Raw genomic sequence first — 15,106 nt, 5'->3', positions numbered from 1 at the left:
TGCTTCTATTTAAGATCTAAAGGATGGTGCGAAAATGTATCTGAAAGTCCACCTTTATCTGTTTACATCTTCAAGAAGTACAGATATGGGTAGTGAAACAGAGCAATGCTTTGCAGCACCAAAGAAATCCCTAAATGAATTCCTAAAATGACTCCTCCCTACCCAAGAGCTGGACAGTGGACCTGTGCCTTTGCCTTTCTCTGCCTTGTTCCCCCACCATAAGTAAAATATTGGACATGACATTTTAGGAAAACCTTAAATATTATTTTACTCTCAAATGTTCTGTTATTGCAAGTGTCAAGTCCAACACTTCTTGTAAATACCTGGAGGAGAGCCAGGTCCTGAGAACACAAGAGGTGTTAGGAACTGAACTTCATTGGTTAGGTACAGGAGAGCCATAGGAACCAGCACGCTGACTTTCTGTACACTGATTTCTTTGTCTTAACTTGATTTTTTTTTCCTTCTCTCCTCCAGAGCGTTGTCTGCACGGCAGGACTCAAGTGGTACCCTCACCCTTCCCTGATTCATTGTGTCAAAGGCTGTGAGGTGAGCTTTTTGCGTTAGTTCAGATGGTCCCTGCTAGCTCTTCTAAGTGTTATGGTAGCAGTCACTACAGTCATGTGGGCTGGAAATATTTTTCAAGTGGGGCAGACAGACTTTTGCCTTGACCATCCTGTCAATTAAACTGAGATCTCCTGCACTAGTTCTGACACTCTGTGTTGAAACTGGTGATTTTCCTAGAACTGATGGCTGGGTGAGGTGACTCTTGCAGGAGCTGAATGATCAAGTGGGTTAAGAAAATTGGTAGACCTTCAGAAATTCCCAGGATTTGGGACTTCCTGGGAAGTTGCAAAAAGCTTTTACTTGTTTTCCACATCTTACTAAAGAACCAATGCTTTCTAAGGCAAGCTAGGCTTCAGGCTTTGATGTGGAGATAGATAAACTTTAAGAATGCCAGAGGAAAAAATGATGCCACTTGGTGGACAGCACAGCTGGACAGTGAGCAAGTCATGCATCCTTCCACCAAGTGCCTCTATCTGAACAAGAAAAAAAAATCCGAAAAATGTAGTTGCATTTTCAGCAATGATATATTTTTACAGTCTTACTTCTTATATGCAATAACCAATTACTTTGGAGAATGATGTTTCTGCTGGCAGCAATCTTTGTGAAGTCAGAACTCTTAAGATGTTGCCAGTGGTTAGGCGGGGCTGGAGCACCTTTCTCTGGGTCACGGCACTCATGTGGTTTCCATCATGCCAGGACTTGAGTGCTTCACCCACCTAAAGAAGTCAATCCTTGGGGCACCTTTGTAAGGCTGGGAAGCATCATACCCGTTTTCCAAGTGGGAAAACTCATGGGCAGGGGCATTGGTTGCATGGACGTGCTCTGGAAGAGCTGTGTCTTGAACCCAGATCTGCCTTCATGCAGCACCAACTGCACTCTCGCACTCAGTAAGCCAGTTTTACAAGCGCACTGAAGTTATTTGCCCACAGTGGTGGAACATGGCACAGAACTCCTAAATCTGACACAAAACACTAGACCACATTGCTGTATGGCATGATTTGTCTTGAAGTGAAAGACAGGTTTCCTTCACATACAAATGGTGGGCCCAAGAGGGTAATAACTCTCCAACAATGTAATAGTTTCTGTCTAGTTGCTCCCTAAATGAAAAGCATTCTGCTGTCAGTGCTTTGAATGTCATAAGCCATCTCACGCATTACATTCATGCAGGCTGGCTGGGCGCCCCTATTCTCCAAAGAGAGCTAAAATAACATCCAGCGACCATTAAGAAATGCCATTCAGGTGCTGATGCACCATTGGGTATCCATTCTCCTGCTGTTTAAGGGTAGTTGTTACTGAGGCAAACTTTGCAATGATGTAATAATTTACCAGAAGCCATTATTACTGACATGCTTTTTCTCAGCATTTTCCTTCCTTCCATCATTGTTAATTGCCAGATCCCTCTGCATCAATAGACACTTCCTTCTTTTCATCATTCATTCAGCAGTGTCACTGCTTCGCAATCTATCATCTTGGAAGGCTTTGCCTAGACAATTGATAATGGCCTCTAGCATCATTTTTAGAGCATGATGCTTCCAGGATCCAAGAATGGGCCAGAGCTTGTTCTCTGGCATTAAGATTTCAGAAGAAATGCCGTCTTCACCAAGGCTTTTTCATGATTATGGAAACAGGGAATAATATGCCAGTAGGTCAATGATACTGGGCCAGTAAGCTGATACAATCCCTAATGTATTAATTTCCTTAGCATTAGGGAGGGTTCCCTGAATAGAAGGCTGCAAGCGGGGTGTTATTTTGCTCTTGGCAATCAAAGTGGTAACCCAGACTGCTGCAATGTGATTTTTTGTCGCTCCCTAGTGGCAGGAATAGAGGTTTATGAGTCAGCCATGTACTTCTAGGCAGCTAACTTAGGTGTTTTATTGGAAAACTACTGCCCCTGGGCTACCTATATAGTTAGTGGAGAAAACAAGGCTCCTCCAAAAATGTGGGAGCACTGAGATATGCATGATACTACAGACCTCACCCTTGACAGCCAGGCCTCCAGGGCCTCCCAAATGAGGATTTGGGTACCAAATCGTAATAGATGTTATTTGTCCCATTGTTTTCCTCCAAAGGATGGACTTGCCTACTCCGTACCAGTGTGAACAAATGGCAAATTCTTCCGTAAATTCCTCAGTACTTTTCCAGTGTTCATAGGTGTCGGTTACAGGTATAAGCATGGAAAATTAAAGTAAAACTTTTCTCAACAAGCAGGCAAGGCCAGGCAATACAAGGGAAACATGGAGAAGCCTATTGAAATGTCTTGGGAGGTTGAGCAAAGTTCACCTTTTTGAATATGACCAGGTTGGCAAAAAAATCTCTCTCCATCTGTTTATAAATCATTCCCTTGTAACTCATGGTATGTTAATTAAATTGGAAGGGCCTTCACAAGTTAAAGCCTTTGTCTATATAAATGAGTCAATCTGTGGAAGTCAGTGGAGTTAAGCCAGTTTGCAGGGATAGGGCTCTCACCCTGTAATTCTGCTTTCCTTGTTGGCATTTGTTGAATTTGCTTGTAACAAAACAAGTGACAGTCGATTAGTTGGTTGCTTCCTGGTAGTCCTGCTCTGGTCCAATATTGCCATTATTGCCTGGACTTCCTATACCCTGATAGAGATCCTTAAACTTGCAAAACAGCAGCAGTAAAAGCTTGCATCTGCACCACTCCACAGAGTCCATTTCAACACAGATGAGTATGGCCGTGGCTCTTTCTGGGGAGAACATGGCGAACTCTCACTGCTGGTTCCTCAGGTGTCTATCATCAGGAAATCTCTGGTACTGCAATTGCTGCAAAATCCTCCCAGGAACCCTCCACAAGCCTCCCCAGCCGCTCTGTGAAGATGACTTCTTATAGGAAAGTCCCTTGTGTGTTTTTCTCAGTGCAGAACAAATGAATTTTCCGAAGAGCAAATAAAATGGGAATGGCCCCGTGAGCCTGCGAGTGAAAGAAGTGTTACAGAGATATGACTGTGCTCTCTGCTCAGCATCCATTTTTCCAAACTTTCAGAGCTGCTTGGGTTTCTTATAGATGGCACGGTGGTTTTTTAGCATCAGGCACAGATTTGACTTCCAAGGAAGTCTCTTGAGGACTCCAACAGGTAATGAAGATCCAGACTTCAACCTTTTCTTCAAAATCATGATTATTATGCAGGGCCTGTGCAGTGCATAGCCTGGTGATCACGTTGCACAGACTAGTGACCACATTTTCTTTTTCAAGGTGATTTATGAATTATACTTAATATCTCTCCTCAACGGCCATCTGAATAATTGCCATTATCCCAGCTCTAAACTTGGAGTGGAGGGAGATAACATGTCATGGCCAAGGTCACACACAGTAAGTGCTAGGTAGAGGATGAGGGCATGTAGTCCCTGTGCCCAGCTCGGATCGCTTCCATTTCTCTTTGAGATATGTTTTGTACCGTCCTTGCTGACACTTGTTGCATAGTTAGGAGAACTGTGGTTGAAAGTACAACTATTAAAAGCAAGCTAGTTTTGTTGCTATACATAACCTTCTTCTTTTCCCACATAGTTTCAGAAGGTTAGCTTAAAATTATCAAAAGGTGACACAATTTTAGATGCCTTGATGCTGTTCTCTGGGCCTAGTCAAATTAATATTCTTGAAGCATCTTCTTATGTGGGATGTGAAAAGCCAACAAGGGCTCTAGTGTCCTTTTTTTTCTGCCTGCTCTGAAGGGAGAGGGGAATAATTATCTCTTGTTTTTCAGGGCACTCAGTAATGTTACAAACTATATGGCTCCTTCAAGGCTTCATCTTCTTCTGGCAACTGTTACTGTTAATCCATGTCCATGTCCTCAGTCTCTCTCTGCTTTTTCATTTTCCAGCCTTTCATGGGGGACAACTACTGTGACTCCATCAACAACCGAGCCTTCTGCAACTATGATGGTGGGGACTGCTGTGCCTCAACAGTCAAGACCAAAAAGGTAAGGATGTCTCTTCCTGTTTTCCCTGGAATTCCTCAGGGAGTATTGCTTTGTGCCCAGGGAAATCCCCTATTTTTGCTAGAATAGGGAATCCAAGGTCTCAGAAGTACCTTCAGTCCAGGCACCAGCTCACTATTGACATTCAATTCTTGTTGGTTTGTTTTGAAGTTCTCTCTTGTTAATGCATGTGCATTTCCCATCAGAACCTGCCTTATACCTGTGCAAGACATGTCCTTAATTAAAGTAGTTAGAGGCATTCATTCACTCCTGTTGTAAATAAACCCTAGCTGCTCTATAGGCAAAGGCTGTCTCCATCCAAAACGCTGGAGTATGATGATCAGGAAAGCTGTTGGTCATCCATTTTGCATCTAGTGCTCAAGAGACCTTCACAGGGATACACTGAGAAGGGTATGTATATTTGCCCAACCTGCTATCCACCCTCAATGCTTAAAAAGGAGACTAAAAGTTAGGATTTGTTTAGAGAGGACCAGAGTGAAAAACAAAAATATCATTTTAAGTCTGTACTTTGCTCCATGTGCACCCATGTGCATCTGGCTCTCTGACCATCATGTCTCCAAAAGGATAGAGTAGGACAGACAGAGGTGTGGAGAAGGGCAGCAGGGATGGTCAGAGATAGGAAATATCTTCTGCACAAAGAGATATCACATCAACCAGGACTTGAAAAACTTGCAAAAGAAACAGTGGGTGCCAGTAGTGACAGAGATTTATAAAATCAAAATTTAATGGAGGGAGGATGCTTAGGTAAATAAAACCCTCTGTTTCTTATCACTTAGTAATTAGGGAGTGAAATGGTAGTTACCTGGAGGCACGATTCAAACAAATGAAAGAAAGTGCTTGTTCACACGGTGTGTATTTAAGTGATAGGATGCATTGCCACAGAGATCAAAATAGAAGTCAAAACAAGAATAGGCATGTTCATGGAGGTTAAGTCCATCAGTGGCTATTAAATACAGTGATCTGGTTGCAGTTTCTGGCACAGCGATATCTAAAACATTGAATTCCTGAGCAAGGGAATGATCCCTCTACACATCCCCTTATTCTTAATGCTTTCTTTTAATACTTATTTCTGGCTAGTGTTAGAGACAGGATAGTGATGAAGCTTGTGGTTTGAAGCACTACAATATTTCATGTATTTCTAAACAGGATAGATTTTGAACTTATTTCCCAAAGAAAGGAAAGAAAATTGTAGCCTCTGGCATGTACAATTTTTTCCTCATCTTCAAGATTTGAGTGTAGATCAGAATGAAGAAAATCCAGCTATTTTAAGTATCTGATGTACATTAATAAATTTGAAAGCTTGAGAATAGACAGAGGAAGCCTAGATTTAGCGATGAGATCATGCATTTTACCAGTCTGAGGAAGAAACTTCTCTCTACCGCAGCTGAGGGACTGAAGACCTCTTTGTAGGGAACAGTCCTTTCTAAGATGGCTTTTGGTGGGGGTTTCTTTTCCTTGGTTCAGCCAAAGATCTTGTGCCGGTGCAGTGTTGCGGGCTGTTTCTGGCCCATCTGGGAACACTGGGAAAGGGAAGTGGACATGTCTTGGGGCAGAGACAGGAGTGAAACACATAGGGTGTGGGGCTGAATTGAGGGGGAGAGGAGCAGGAGTAAGGTTTGGGAGCAAAATTTATTGCTGGACAGGGAGCTGAGACAGAGTGGGGTCTGCACAGACCAGGCAGTCGTGAGCGCTCACCAGCCAGGCGAGTCACGCTGGAAATATCTGCTGCTTCGCTGCCACCCAGAAACAAGGTGACCACCCAAGTGGGGAACGTGCTTTGTAGCCCCGTTGTTTGCTGGTTTCTGTGCTAAAACCACCCAACGCAAGGGCAGATTGTTCAGAGGCAGGCAGCTGGGCACACTTCTAGTGCATTTCTCCCATAGAGAGGGAGGTTTTGAGGTTTTTTGGGGGTAAATCTGCTTCCACTGACTACACTGGGAAACCCTTCCTGGAGCCTGTCACTTCCTTGGTGTGTGTTCAGCTTTCCAAAGCTTCGCCTCTCTCCCAAAACATCACTGATGACCCAGAGGTCAAACAAGACACTTGAAAGTGAGAAAACTGCCTTCTCCTTGCGCCTTGCAGGCCAAAAGCATGAAGTGTAAGCCTCAGTGTATTACATTTATTGGGTAAAGAGGGGGCTAACAGCGCTGCATGGCAGACTGGGACACCTGCGGCGGCAGCAGCGTGGCCCTATGAGTTATTTTCCTGTTTGAGGCCTTTGACTGGAGAGCAGATTTTGGGCAAGGCTGTTCAAACACAGCTCTGCCTTTGAAGAACTTTATGAGTGGAGCGTTACAGGAGATATTCCAAGGGGAAAAACAATGAAAGGTGAGAGAAAAGGGAGCTGAATAAAAATACTCCGCATACCAAATCCTTCCAGCACAATTTGCCACCTACTTAAACAGGCACAGTTTTAAAATACACATTGGGTGTAAAAGCCAAAACCCTGGAGGAGACATAGGGAGGGGCGAGTCCAGCTCTGTTAATTCCAATACCAGATGAGGATGTATTTTCATACGGTTATAGAGAGAGCGAAACACATGAAAGAGCCTGCTTTGCTCCTTTTCTTTCAGGGTTACATACTATGTGGCAGATGTGTCAGTCTTTTAAAGCCCCTGCAAGTTTACCCATAAATGTCTAACATTTATGCAACACCTGTTTTTCTCCCAAAATGTCACAGGACATTTTACAAGCTTGAGATTTATCATCTTTTCACCGTCGCAGCCATTGCTGAGGTGACACGTGGTTCACATTTAACAGAACATAGCAACTCCGCACGTTATTTTAGGAAAGGGCTGAAGATTAACATTGCATCATGTGAAGATTCAGAAGCTAACAGTCAAGTAAGAGCTGACTTCAGATCTTTAATGTCCGCAAACTGTCAAGAGTTAAGTTACACTGCGTTTCCCACCACCCTCCCCAAAACACTTTTGGCTCATGCAGTGCTGCAGTCCAGGTTGTCTGAAAGTACAAAGATTCAACCCATATTCGCGTTAATCCTGAGCCCTCTTACTTAATGTCAGATTCTGCTCCTGTTTTATTAGCCTGAAAATGCACAAGAGGCTTCACTGCCGCATTTGCTTAGGCCACGTTTCCCCTTTGCATTCGAGCATTAGCAGCAAACGACCTTGTGCATTTCTGCACCGAGAGGGCAGCAGGGCAGTGTGACTTATCTGGCCAACCACTGGCTAATCAGCACTGTTGCTTAGATAGGAAATAATGAGTATTTGCCCTGCGCTATTCCCAATCAGTCCAGAGAGCTTAAAAGAAATCATTAAAGACCTCTTATGAACGCTGCAAACACCAGTGAATAAATTCAGTCATATTTCGTGCATAAATTCTAGGCAACTGCAGTCAGCATGCGGGAAAGAGAGGCATTCATCAGCTTAATTATTTGTTATGTGCTAATTGATCAGCGTCCCCATGCAGCGGGCAAGAAGCCAGGGCTGGCACAGCGGCGAGCAGCACCCAGGGCAGCAGGGACGTTGGTCCTGCAGTGCCTGACAGTGCAGCCCCAAGCACAGGGAGGTGACACCGTCTGCAGTCGGGGCAGAGGACAGGGCTGCACGGCTTGCCCTGTGCATGACCCAGGAGCAGCTCTGAGAGACAGGAAGGCCATTGCCGGCCAACCTCCAAGGGAGAGAAAGCTTCTGTTGTGTATCTGGAGGGGATAAAGTCTTCCGTGAAGGACAAAACAAAATCCCATCTCCTTTTCATCTTCCTCTCCTCCTGACCCAGCACAGGTTGCCAGCTCCCTTCTTGCCTGGCTGCTCTAGGAAGCTGCTTCTTGCTTTGTGCCCTGCCGCAGATAAAAGAAGATACTATTTTTTAAAACATTAAATACATGACAGTGCTAAAGTGGGGAAAATAAATAACCCGGGCACTGCTGGCTGCCTCTGGGCTGGCAGCTCCTGGGGTGTGCAGCGTGCCAAGGAGAGTAGATGGCTGTTTCTTTCCGATTAGTTTCAGGAAATCTCTCCAGTCACTGTTCTCCTTCACTTCTTTTCTCTTTTCCTTCCCTTCTACAGCTTTTCCCTGTGCAAGGCTGTCTAGAAAGGCCTCACAGAAATCCGAAATGTTTCTCTTCAGGCTCTGCTTACGTACTTTGTTCCAGACTCAAATTGCAGATTTGCTTAGTTGAAGATCCGGCAGTCTGGTCCCTGCAAATTTAAACACACGGAATTTGCCGCTTTAAATTTTCCCCAACATAAACTGTCTGAAAAAGCAAACTTTCTTCTGCCTTTCTTCTCTGCTTTCTCTTTTCATCACATGAGGGGTAAACCTGCAACCCCCGTGAGAAAAACATGTCTCATTCAGTTATCGCTCAGGTTTTCCCTCAACCACTTTGCCCATAGCACTTAGAGAAGAAAAAGAAAAATCATCCTGGCAAAAATTCCCATCTCAAATGCCGCCCCTTCAGCCTCTTGACATTTCTGTCCAACACCTTGGAGAGGAAAAACAGCAAGTGCCTTGGTGGAAAACAAATGAGGACTTGCGGTAGATAGAAAACCGCGTGGGATTCATCCAAAGCTTTGCTTATCTACGAGATATGCAACTTATCAAAACCTCTTCAGAGACTTTATGGCCGAGAATTCAAGGCCTAAAGAAAGGAGCTTTGAACTGAAAGGCTGCTGCTGGCTCCAGCAGGGATTTCCCAAGACTATCCCTGGCTCCCCAGAAAGGGGGGGGGGGGGGTCTGCCCCCTTCCCACCCCTAAGAAAACAGCAATAGTCATCTCTTGGTATTTTGGAGAAGTAAGGGCTTTCGCCCAGTTCTCTCTGCAACACAGACCTGTCCTGGGGAATCACAGGTCCTGCTCCCCTGGCAGAACGTGGCTTTGAGGCAGTTCGCACAATTAGCAGCCTAAGTGACCACCCTGGCTGAGGAAATTCAGCTTATCCAGAAGGATCAATGTCCGTGGCACAATGCTGCTCCGAACTGCTTGCATGTCCCCAGCTGGGTGTGTTTGTCAGCTCTATAATTAGCTGGAGAGATACAATGAATGGCGGGTGAGCTCGGAGGAAGGACGGATACAATGCAAAGTGTTGCTTCATGCCTCTGGAAGCGGCTCCGCGCTGCTGCGTGCTCCAAGCATGCTGCAGCACCCAGGCTTTTGGGTGAACTCACTTACCCAGGAGCTTTTTGATCGCAGCGTGAGTGGCTCGCTGCTGGCCATGTGAGGAGCGCTTTCAGTCATGGTTGGATGTGATGGGAGCTTTTTTTGGGGCTCAGGGCTGGTTTCATAATTGTTCGGGGAGGCTTTCCAGGCGGCGATAAATTAAAAGCAGGGATGGTAGTAGCACATGGTGCCTATCCTGAGAGAACATTCTTGGCTTCAAGGGACGCGGGGCTTCCCACAACATACAGAGTTCCCAGGGGAAGCGCTCGTGGAGGGTGTTTGCTTTGCTATCCGACCTCACTTCATTAGCAAGTGTTACAAAAACCAGCGAACAAACCTTCCCCGCTCCACCGCCAGCTATTTGGCCGCTGGGTGGTCTGGCTGCTATTAAATCTTTGGTGATTATTTAGACTAATTACATTCATGTTTGCACAATCAGTAGCACAAGGGTAGGAAGCGCAGCTGATCGCTGCGCAACTGAGCTGCGCCCGCGCTCCGTGTGGTTTGGCACGTGGTGGGCTCCCTCGCGCGGCTCGGCCCCCGCGGGTGCTGGAGCTCGGCAGGGATGCGGGGAGCGGGCACCCAGCGCCCCGTGCCGGCAGGGCTTCCCAAGCTTCCCAGCTGGCTTCAGGCCATTGCGGTTGCTCCAGTTCTGGTGGAGCTGCTCCTGGTTTGCACCCGGTGGAGGGAGAGGAGCGTCTGTTGGATTTGGTTGAGCTATGTCTTGTTCTGTGGGGCTTCCATATGGGAAAGTCTGGTTTATAGAGCTACAAATAACAAAAAAAAAAAAAATAGGGCTTTTCCTGCAAGCTTCATCTTTGCCTTTCCCAGGCCCTCTCAAGCGGTGCCCTAGGTGTGAACCTGCATACCAGCCCCTGGAGTTAAATGGGGCTCTTTCTTGTTCCATTATCTCCAAACAGCCCTTGTGACCTAAATGCCAAAAACCCCTGGGAAGAACCTTACAAGATGCATTTTTGTCCCACAAGGGCCTTGTCAGGGAACAAAATACTCCCTGGCGTTTGAGCTGCGAGGGTCTCGGGAGGCGCGGGGCCGCGACACTCAGCACAGCCTGCCACGCTTATCTTGACACGCCGCATTCGCCGCAGAGGCTCTGTCTGCTGCGGGGTCTTCATATTTCCAGTTCGTCTTGTCTGGGAGATTTTGCAAACACTTCAGAGCTGAAATCTAACAACAGGCTGTTTCCCAACACTTCGCATCCCTCCTCCCGTGGTAGCCCCCTGCCTCCAGCCCAGGCCTGATTCTGCCCACCCCGGACGGGAGGTACAGCCAGGTCAAAGCGATACGAGCATGTGTGAGGGATGAGCTCCGAACCCCTTCAGAAGTGTTTCCCATCCCTCCCTGTACCTGTCTGCGATTTCTCCTGTCAGTGTTCCCACTGGTTTCCTACAGACTGGCCTTTCTCAGCAGGGATCTGTTTTAGGATATCACCAGCCTCTTTAGATAGGTGCTGCTTAGCGAGGATTTGTGGCCCTTGACTCCTTTCATGACCTGGATCCCAGTTCTGCACTGGTATGTTCCATTGTTGCCTTTGTTCCCACAGAGCATGGCATCAAGGGCAAATGCTGCCATTTCCAAAAGTAACTTGACTTCTGGCCATCGTCTTGTCACCTGGCATGGGGGAGGACACTTAGGGCTCCCATACTCTGGTGGAGGACAGAGGTATGGGTTCATACACTGCTCCACGTGGGTGACGAGTTGGGAGTCAGGTAGGGTTACACCCCAGAAATGTGAATTAGGCACAGGCATGGTGGCCCATCACCTGCAGCGATGTGGCCAGAGCTCCTGGAGCAATTCACTGGCAAAAAATAAGAGAACTGGGACGGTCTGGATCATCCCTGCCAGCCTCCTGCCCAGCCCATAAGCCCGTGGTGCTCCTTTAGGTTCGGAGCAGGATGTGCCGTACCAAGCACGCTCCCAGGGTGACAGGCGTGATTTAGGCTCTGCCTGTTTTGTCTTGAAAATAGGCTTGTGGTCCTCTGTGCTTCAGGTGTGCCCCACATTCCCCTGAGTGCCGTTGATCCAAGCCACGGCTTTGTTTCTGAATCACCTCCAGGAGATGCGTGCATGTGTAGGGGGAGTGTGTGGGCATGCAGAGCTCTGTTCTTCACTTGTGTCTTTCTCAGATTATTTTAGGTAGCCTGTGGAGACAATATCCTACAGTACTTCATCAAATAACCGAGCCAGGCCCTAGGCTTGATTTTCAGCTTTTCCTCCATGCCCTCCTATGTGCTAGCCAGGTTTTCTACAAGGGGAGGTGTAGGGGAAATGCAGGACTTGGCAGGTGAAAGGAAGAGGAGATGATTCTTTAATACTGTTTTACAATGAATATATCTGGAAATTTCAGTGCAGGTCATACATTCTGTTAATGAGTTGGGCTTTCACTGATCTATTTAAAAAGAAAAACAGCAGTTAGTCTTGGAGTATGTATATGTGGGCTCCACACCTAAATGGGCTACCATTCAGAAAAAGGCTCAGTATTTATTATTTCTAGCACATCCAGCAGCTTTGTTCATGGCTCTGTACTCCACAGGGCTATCACTGAATAAGCCCAAGACAAAAGACAGTTCTTGTTCAAAGGGGTTTGAAGGTTTCTCTGCACTGGGTACTTCTGACAATCCCAAAAGATGCTATGTGTGGGTTTGAGTCCCTAAATACCTCTGGAAATCAGGTCCTCGGGGAACTCAAATGTGTATTTGTTGTAGATGATATTTAAAGTGGAAACCCTGTGTCACTGCTAAGTGTTTGGCAAATTTTGTCTTGTCTAATGTGACTGTGGATGTGCTCATTGCCCACAGAAATCTTTGCCTTTTCACTTAATAGAAAACTGATCTCTGGAGCTTGCTGCCATAAGACAAAACAATTCATCTATCTGGACAATAGTACTGTAAAAATTAAATTTCGTACAAAATTCTGTAAAGGACATAAAGTGAATAAGGCTAATCTGATCAGGACTAAACCCTCTTACAGTCAGGCTACCCACTGCTGCAACTGCTGCTGCAGCTCTCTCCGCTTTTGGGGCCGTGGTATTGCCCCAGAGAGACAGCTTCTGTGCTTCTGTCCATGAGCAGTCAGAAAGACAGAGGGTTTTAGAGGGCACCACATGGGAAGGCACTTCTCTAGTGGCTCCTTCTTCCCAAAAATTTGCTGCAAGGTAGTAGCAATCTATTCTCTTACATGTACCTTTTGTTTGGGTAGGGAGGAGAGGGAATGAAGAAGGTAGAGCGCTCCAAGGCAGCATCAGAGTTATGGCAGTTTGGGATTTTAAGGTCACATTTTCAGCACAGCCCACAGAGTAAGTCAGGGGAATGAGAGCCAGCAGTTTGGAAGCACAGTTGTGCAGGGTTTTTGCTCTTGGCTCTAATGTTCCTGCAAGTAAAATGTTAGCATTTCTGGGATCGCCGTGCCAGCAAGAGATAGCATTGTCCTGCTCGTGCATGGAGAGCAGCAGAGACAAGGAGCAGTAAGATAATCATAGCTCATTTTAGCCACTTTACTGAAATGCCTGAGTCTGGTGTGTTGTTGTCCTGTGTTCAATGCAAAATACGTATCCACCTTCTCTGTGAGCCTGTCTTTCTCCTTTGAATGCAGGAGCTGCTAAATTGCCTTTGTTAGACTGTTAGAGACAAATGCAGTGAATCTAGGCCAGGGAGAGGAAAAAGCTTGATCAAGACAAATGAAAGAACCAGGATCCCAGGTCTTGCCTCCAACCAGTAGCTTCGTTGTACAACAGGAAGGATTTTTTAAGTCAAAAGCATTGCCAAATCCAGGCTGAACTGAATGATTCAGGATAAAAAATAAAAGTAAGGGAAAACTCCAGACATATTTACATGTTTTGTTTGAGCATTTTCTGAGTGAAGTAATTTTTTATTTCAAGACATAACTTTCGCTCTGAATAGCCTTTTTTATTTTTATGTCTTGGAGAGAAAGGTCAAACCTGAACTGTAGCAGATAATCTCAACCAAAATGTTTCCCTCTACACTGAACAACAACAAAAAAAGCCATTTTCTTTCATGTATCATTTTTTTCTCTCCAGTATTTTAATTCAGTCATTAAACAATCCCTCCCCAGCCTCCTCCCCAAACCCCATTGTTTACAGACTTCTCCATTTTCCTATCTAAGAATATTCATAACGCTGTGATATGGGACAGTCCTACTTTGGCTGGCGTCTGTTGGATCAAGTGACCCTTAAACTCCTATTGTTTTCTGTAATTTCTAAAACTTCTTTAGTATCCTGTTACTTGAATTCATTTGTTTTTAACCTTTTGGGCTCTCTCTTCTCTTTGCAACCTCCACATCCACAGGAAGGTAGATTCCGATTATTCACAGGTTGTTTCTTTAGCTCCTAAGTCACCAAGGCCACGGCTTGATGGAGAGTCATCACCCTGTTCTACCTGGAGGGTCAGGTCTTCTGGGAATGAAGGCAAAAGCAACGGGAGGAGCCTCCCTAAACCCTGATTTGGTGATGAGTGTTGGCTATTTAATGTCTCTGTCAGCATGTCCCTGCCTTAGGCTCCCCAGTTGTGAAATAAAGACCCACGCCCCGCCATCCCGCTCGGGTGTGTGTCAGGAGAAAGGCATGCTGTGGATGGACATGCAGGGACATGCACCCGAGGTCTGGGGGGAAATGACAGCTCTGTGCTCATGCACAGCGCTTGGCCTGCATTCCTAGATGTGCCGCTGATGACACGCAGGGAGCAGGCATACCCGGGCTTCATGGCCTGGAGAAAAGTGTTTATGAAAGAGCAAACGTGTGGCAGCAGGGCCGAGGGGAGCAGGCTGAGCGCGTGTGCTGCGCTCGCCGGGAACATTTGAGCAGGTTGTGGCACCGACTTGGGAGGAGTGTACGAAGGGAATGAGGTCATTCGCTCAGTCTGCGCAGATGGGAGAATTTCTTGGGAATTCACTTCAGGGCAAGCAAGACACTGTTCCATTGCCACCCCCTTTTCTTTATGTAAATGCCGTGATGCAATATGCCAAAATCAACTTCCGCTAGCCAGGCACTGCAGGCTATTGTTTCAGCTCCTTCCCACGCTTCTGCAGAGAGATCGTGGTCAGATTTTATCTGCACGTAGCAGTCTCTCACTTGCATTCCTTTGCTGTTCCTCAGTGCCCGTTAGCTGCATCTGTTGACCTTAAACACAACAGGTATTTAGGGAAGTCTGTTTGCTGGATTGCTGTTTCACTGACCTGCTAGGTCAGTTGGTTCAGTTCATGCCCCGAGGAACTGAAACGAAGAACATTCATAATTATATTTGTCCATAACAACAAACAAATGGACTTCGTCTTGGCAACAGGACCCAAGCCATAGCGCCATACTGCCCAGTGATACCTCACAGAGGGGAGATGATGGCCCAGGAGTAGGGTTCACCTACCCCCCAGGCTGGAGGTGGGAATTGCAGAGGGGAGGCTGGAGTTGGGACCTGTTGGACCTAGAGTTCGGTGATAATTT

General features: G+C 46.3%; 1 protein-coding gene across 3 annotated transcripts in view; it reads left to right on the top strand.

The window, feature by feature from the left end:
- Nucleotides 1–15,106, top strand: part of PAPPA (pappalysin 1) — a 362,370-nt gene that overhangs the window by 340,469 nt on the left and 6,795 nt on the right. For all 3 annotated transcript variants that reach the window (XM_013182853.3, XM_013182852.3, XM_066981035.1), the window contains 2 exons: nt 475–546; nt 4,401–4,499. In XM_013182853.3, coding sequence (XP_013038307.1) covers nt 475–546; nt 4,401–4,499 — 171 coding nt within the window. The remainder of the gene's footprint in view (nt 1–474; nt 547–4,400; nt 4,500–15,106) is intronic.

The sequence above is a fragment of the Anser cygnoides genome, chromosome 20 (genome assembly GCF_040182565.1).
Source record: "Anser cygnoides isolate HZ-2024a breed goose chromosome 20, Taihu_goose_T2T_genome, whole genome shotgun sequence".
NCBI lineage: Eukaryota > Metazoa > Chordata > Aves > Anseriformes > Anatidae > Anser > Anser cygnoides.
The sequence above is the reverse complement of the archived record's forward strand: the minus strand, read 5'-3'. Positions and strand labels throughout refer to the sequence as shown.